Source organism: Nestor notabilis, unplaced genomic scaffold (assembly GCF_000696875.1).
Source record: "Nestor notabilis isolate BGI_N333 unplaced genomic scaffold, ASM69687v1 scaffold22248, whole genome shotgun sequence".
In the NCBI taxonomy this organism is placed as follows: Eukaryota; Metazoa; Chordata; class Aves; order Psittaciformes; family Psittacidae; genus Nestor; species Nestor notabilis.
In genome coordinates this window covers 8,276-14,412 of record NW_009941765.1, presented here as the reverse complement: position 1 = coordinate 14,412, position 6,137 = coordinate 8,276, and the positions used below count along the sequence as shown (strand labels likewise).

At 58.6% G+C, this 6,137-nt stretch overlaps 1 protein-coding gene across 1 annotated transcript in view; it reads left to right on the top strand.

Moving 5' to 3' along the window:
• Positions 1 to 665: 665 nt before the first annotated feature.
• LOC104410798 (slit homolog 1 protein-like) overlaps positions 666 to 6,137 on the top strand; it is a gene marked incomplete at both ends in the record, with an annotated part of 13,742 nt that continues 8,270 nt past the window's right edge. Inside the window, 17 exon segments of the mRNA XM_010021058.1 lie at positions 666 to 737; positions 865 to 936; positions 1,096 to 1,167; positions 1,436 to 1,599; positions 1,976 to 2,064; positions 2,066 to 2,124; positions 2,580 to 2,651; positions 2,902 to 2,973; positions 3,084 to 3,155; positions 3,273 to 3,416; positions 3,526 to 3,689; positions 3,802 to 3,825; positions 4,310 to 4,454; positions 4,593 to 4,667; positions 4,897 to 5,040; positions 5,322 to 5,465; positions 5,588 to 5,754. Of these exon segments, the coding sequence (XP_010019360.1) occupies positions 666 to 737; positions 865 to 936; positions 1,096 to 1,167; positions 1,436 to 1,599; positions 1,976 to 2,064; positions 2,066 to 2,124; positions 2,580 to 2,651; positions 2,902 to 2,973; positions 3,084 to 3,155; positions 3,273 to 3,416; positions 3,526 to 3,689; positions 3,802 to 3,825; positions 4,310 to 4,454; positions 4,593 to 4,667; positions 4,897 to 5,040; positions 5,322 to 5,465; positions 5,588 to 5,754 (1,751 nt within the window).

Below are 6,137 nucleotides of genomic sequence, written 5' to 3'. Positions count from 1 at the left end.
GGCTGCATGGGAGACATGGGGCACAAATGTGATAGGCAGGTCTCCCCAAGGATGGGGTGACCTAAGCCAGTCCATCCAGACCCTACTTGGAATGAGATTGTTGGTCTTCATGGTCATTAAAAGCCAGCCCAAGCATGGTGGGGGATCTGACCCACTGCCAGCCCTGCAGCACAGAGCTTGCGCCGGCCCGACATGCCCTGGCAGGTGATTTCACAGACAGTGCCATGTAGTGATGAAGTAATTAATGACCCGATTATTTGTGCCCTCTGAAGTGCGGGGCAGGCTCCATGGGAATGCCTGCTGGAGCTGCTAAGTGTAATTACCAGTTAATCAGCAGGGGCATGTAATTATAGCAGTCAGGGGGTATTTAAGTACAGAGGGTTTTCCCAGAGCTGTGCCCTGCTGCTCTGCTTGTCAGAGTGGGGACAGCAGTTCTTAGGGACCCCCAGCCATTTGAGGCCACCATGGATGGAGCCAGACTTGCCTCAGGATGGCCATCAGGGCAATGGGCAACCAAAGACCTGAGGCCAAATTACAGTTTCCCAGAGCCACAGGGGGATCACTAAGTGCTGGGGTGTGCCCCTGCCTGTGGGCACCCTGGTCCCATGGAGCACTGTGCTTTGCAGACATTGCTTATATTCCTTCCTGCTTTGTTTTTTCTGCAGGGACCTGAGTGAGAACTTCATCCAGGCCATACCGAGGAAAGCTTTCCGCGGGGCCACTGACCTCAAGAACCTGTGAGTCCTGACAGGGATGGGCACAAGGGAGTTTGGGGTCAGGTCTGGTGGCAGGAGGCATCAGGAGCCACCAGTCACTCTCTGCCTGGGCTGTTCCAGTAATGCTGCCTCTATCTTGCTCCTTCAGACAACTGGACAAGAACCAGATCAGCTGCATTGAGGATGGGGCTTTCCGTGCACTGCGGGGTCTGGAGGTCCTGTAAGTGGCCAGGAGCTGGCTGGATCCTCCAGCATGCAAAGCCCCATGTGGGGTGACGGTATCCCTGGGTGCTCCCCACCCAGAAGACACTGCAGGAACATCCCCCTCTCCCATTTGTGGCCTGGCCTCCCTGACCTGTTCCCCCTTGCTTTCCTGCAGGACCCTGAATAACAACAACATCACTTCCATTCCTGTGTCCAGCTTCAACCACATGCCCAAGCTGCGGACATTGTGAGTGCCAGGGCCACGGGGATAGGAGGGACCCCTTGGGCTGGAGTGGGATGTCCCCAGCTCTGCTACTAGTGCTGGTGGCATCCATGAGGAGGGGATGGAGAGGAAACTCCTGCAGTGTATCCCCAAGCACTACCAAGCACTTGGGAACTGGCACAGATGCTCTCAGGCTCCTCCGTGTCCTCTGTGTGCGCCCAGCCTTTGGTCTGAGCAAGGCTGGGGCAGCCGGAGGGCAATTTTTTTCACTGACTGCCCCATCCACCCACAGCCGCCTGCACTCCAACCACCTCTTCTGCGACTGCCACCTGGCCTGGCTCTCGCAGTGGCTCCGCCAGCGCCCCACCATCGGGCTCTTCACCCAGTGTGCTGCTCCGGCCCAGCTCCGTGGTCTCAATGTGGCTGAGATACAGAAGAATGAGTTCAGCTGCTCCGGTGAGGGGGACAGGAGGCAGTGGGTGCTAGGGCAGGGACATGGGTTGGGAGAACAAAGCTGGTCCCATTGATGCAGCCCACCTCCACTCTGCCACGTGGCCCAGCTCAGAGCTTGGTTATATGTGTTGGGCTTGGCTCAGGTCAGCACTGTCCCTGGTGTGAGGACACCACAACCCTGTCAGTGTGACAGAGGGTGCATCAGTCTGCATGCGTTTCACACGGGGTTGGGGCGCACCAGGACCTTGTGCACCCACTCAAGGATGCCATGAGCTGTCCCAGCACACTGAGCTGTCACCAGGTTCCATTCCTCAGGGTGCTGCCACCCATCCACCTGATCCAGCTCTTTGCAATTCCCATGCTGGCTGCTTCCCCACAGGACAAACAGACCCGGCACGTGCCCAGCTCTGCAGCTTGTCCTCTGGCTCCTGCCCAGCCATGTGCACTTGCAGCAACGGCATCGTGGACCTGCGGGGGAAAGGGTCTGACAGCCATCCCTGCCAACCTGCCCGAGACCATGACAGAGATGTGAGTACATCCCCACGCTGTCATCACCAGCTAAGGGTGGCTCTAGGCAGTGGGGATACAGGGGCAAGCCCCACACTCAGACACCCTAATGCAGCCCTGGATTTAGCTGCATTAAAAATGTAAATAGAGAAATAATCTCCTTAGGGGAATCCAATTATGGTGCAAAGCCCCTGCTGGGACGGCATGTAAAGCACATGGGAGGCAGCAGGTGCCCCCAGACTCAGGGTGCTGGAAGGGAGGAGGTGCTCCCCTCACTCCAGCCAGCATGGTCCCCCTACCCATGGCATCCCTCTCTGATGGAGAAAGCCCTGACCACAGGCTGCAAGTTGTCCCTGGGGTGAATGGTGCCACCCTGCTAGGGTAACTTAGTGCAAGCTTGGGGGTCTTGCAGCCCCCCAGCTCTGTCAGAGGGGGTCAACCCCCCCTACAGCACTCTATCCCCTTTCTCTTTGCAGACGCCTGGAGCTCAATGGCATCAAGTCCATCCCCCCAGGTGCCTTCTCCCCCTACAAGAAGCTGCGGAGGATGTAAGTGTGCAGCCCTTACCAGCTCACCCTTAACCCCAGTGCTCTTCACACCGCTGCTGTGAGCCCACCCAGATGGGCTTGGGGCACTTGCTGTTACATGAGTGCCCCACATGGCAGCGCTGGGATGGTACCTTGGATAACCCCAGCTCTGTATATTGGGTGCTGGTGGTGGCCCCTGGACCCAACATGAGGATGAGGGCATGGGGCAAGAGAAGAGGGGACCAGGCCACCTTTTCCTTTTGGGTTTCAGAGACCTGAGCAACAATCAGATCTCGGAGATCGCCCCTGATGCCTTCCAGGGGCTGCGCTCACTGAACTCCCTGTAAGTGCCCACACCGGGGTGTATGAGATGGTGTGGGGTGATGCTGCATCCCCCGGGTCATGCCCCATACCTCTACCCCTATCTCTCTCACACCAGTCTTTCTCTTCAAGGGTGCTGTATGGCAACAAAATCACGGACCTCCCCAAGGGTGTCTTCGGGGGACTTTTTGCCCTGCAGCTGCTGTAAGGCACTTGTGGCTGGGTGGGATGCTCTGTGGGGACACCAGGAAGCGAGGCTGAGGTCCCCAGCACCCATGGTGCAGTGAAGGAAGTCCTCAGGCTCACCTCCCTTCCTGCTAGGCTCCTCAATGCCAACAAGATCAACTGTGTGCGAGCAGATGCTTTCCAGGACCTGCAGAACCTCTCGCTGCTCTCACTCTATGACAATAAGATACAGAGCCTGGCCAAGGGCACCTTCACCTCCCTGCGGGCCATCCAGACCCTGTGAGTGTCCACACCAGCTCTCATGCCTGGGTGGGCGGGCTCCTGGGGGGAAGCATCTCTCTGGGTAGCCAGGGCTGGAGCTGGTGGTCACCCACTGCCTGTGGTGCAGGCACCTGGCCCAGAACCCCTTCATCTGCGACTGCAACCTGAAGTGGCTGGCAGACTTCCTCCGTGCCAACCCCATTGAGACCAGTGGCGCCCGCTGTGCCAGTCCCCGGCGCCTGGCTAACAAGCGCATTGGCCAGATCAAGAGCAAGAAGTTTCGCTGCTCAGGTGAGAGTCGTCCCCATCCCCACCACAGGCTCCCTGCGGCACAGCTGTGCTCAGCCGTGTCCCAGCCCCATGTCCATGTGCGCAGGGTGCTGATGTGTTTTTTATTCCACAGCCAAAGAGCAGTATTTCATCCCAGGTAAGAGGAGGAGCCACACGTGTGTATGCATGGATGTGTGCATGGTGCCCTTTCGGACAAGCTGCCTGGGGGATGGTTGTGCCAGAGCCCCATGGCCTGGCCTGGCAGGACCATGCTGCATTTCCCATCATTTCTGGTTGCTGAGTTCCCAGGTGCCACAGTAACAGAAGTGTTGGTTACCAGGATGTGTTCCAGCATCTCCCCTTGTGCCATTACCTGGATGGGCACAAAGGTGTCCATGGGGTCCAGCTCTGGTTGCAGGGCAGTGGGCAGCACAGCACCTTATGCACCCAGGACAAATACCCCTGCAGATGAGATGTTTTGGGCATGGAGAAGAGTAATTTGCACACAGCCCTGGGGTGAGGGGAGGTGGGGAAGAACCCAAGACCAGCTCGGGATGTGGGAGGACCAGGGGAGGGGAGGGCAGGCGCAGCCCCCCATCCTTCTGCCCTGGGGACCCCACACTGCCCTCACTGGTGCACAGGGACGGAGGATTACCAACTGAACAGCGAGTGCAACAGCGATGTGATCTGCCCCCCAAAGTGCCGCTGCGAATCCAGCGTGGTCGAGTGCTCCAACCTGAAGCTCACCAAGATCCCAGAGCGCATCCCACAGTCCACAGCTGAGCTGTAAGAGCCTCGTCCCTCCCACCCTGCTTTCTCTCCTGCAGCCAGAGCACCACCACTGCGGGGGTTTGGTTCAGGGTTGGTCTGTGCCAGGCCCTTTGCAGCCACCTCCTGTGCTCTTTTCCCTGCTGCCCACCCCAGGCGCCTGAACAACAATGAAATCTCTGTCCTGGAGGCCACTGGCATCTTCAAGAAACTCCCACATCTGAAGAAAATGTGAGTATCAGGCAGGCACAGCTCTGTCAGGAGTGCCTGGGGACTAGGAAGGCACATGGGGTCTGGATGCCAGGGCAGCCTGGAGTGTGAAATTGGGGACATGTACCAACACAAGGGTCCCTTGAAGGATTTGCCATTATGGGGTGCTTGGTGGAACATGGGGGAGGCAGGTTTCAGGTTGAGGTCAGGGCAGAGCTCCCTGTCCCAGCCTGCTCTCCCCTCTCCACAGCAACCTCAGCAACAACAAGGTGTCGGAGATCGAGGATGGGGCATTTGAGGGGGCATCCTCTGTCAGTGAGCTACACCTCACCGTCAACCAGCTGGAGTCTGTGCGGAGCGGCATGTTCAGGGGCCTGGATGGGCTGAGGACCTTGTGAGTTCCCCCCTTTGCTCTGGGGACTGGGATAGGGACATCTCTTCTCCTTGCTCCCCTGCCCTGCCTGCGATCCTGGGCTGGTGCTGTCTGCATCGCTGCCTGGCCAGCTTGGGAGTGTCTTATCCATCCACTGGCTGTATCCAGAGCTAGGGGGCAGGTTTTTGCTGCTCAGGGCCTGGCTCAGTAGCAAGGAGGGCACAGCCCAGGCACTGCTGAGGTGGGTTCCCCCATGGTGCCTGCCTGGGTCGTTAGGTGCCTTTGTCCCCTTCCCTCCACAGGATGCTGAGGAACAACCGCATCAGCTGCATCCACAACGACAGTTTCACAGGGCTGCGCAATGTCCGCCTGCTCTCCCTGTATGACAACCAGATCAGCACCATCACACCGGGTGCCTTTGACACGCTTCAGTCTCTGTCCACGCTGTAAGTTTCAGGCCTCAGGGGGGATGATCCCAGGCTGTCCCCATCACATCATGGGGGGCTGCAGGGCGTCTCCTTGCCCGGAGGCTGCTCAGGTGATGTCCTCGCACTCCCCTCCTGTGCAGGAACCTGCTTGCCAACCCCTTCAACTGCAACTGCCAGCTGGCCTGGCTGGGGGACTGGCTGCGCAAGAGGAAGATCGTGACAGGGAACCCGCGGTGCCAAAACCCTGACTTCCTCCGGCAGATCCCGCTCCAGGACGTGGCTTTCCCCGACTTCAGGTGTGAGGAAGGTAACTCACGGGCCCTGCGGCGCTGGGGGTGAGAGAGGACAGGGCTGCTCGTCCCAGGCTGGCACCACAATCTCCTTGTCCCAGCATCACCCTTGCTTCTGGGATGTTTGGCAGTGTGCTGTAGCAAGCCGGTAGCTTGGGGGGGTCCCTCAGCCCATTAATGCCCTCCCCTGATGATGCACAAGTTTCCCTTCCTGGTACTCAGCCTTTAGGGCTGTGCTCAAATCCCTATGAGCTGCTCTGAAGCTGGAAGAGGAGTTTGCGCCCACTGCACTGTGTGGCCTTTGTGCGTAGGCAGGTCTCTGCTGGCAAATGTCGTGCCCTGGATGCTGGCAGGAGCAGATGTATATGCAAAGCCCACCAAGATTCATCCTGCTCTTTCC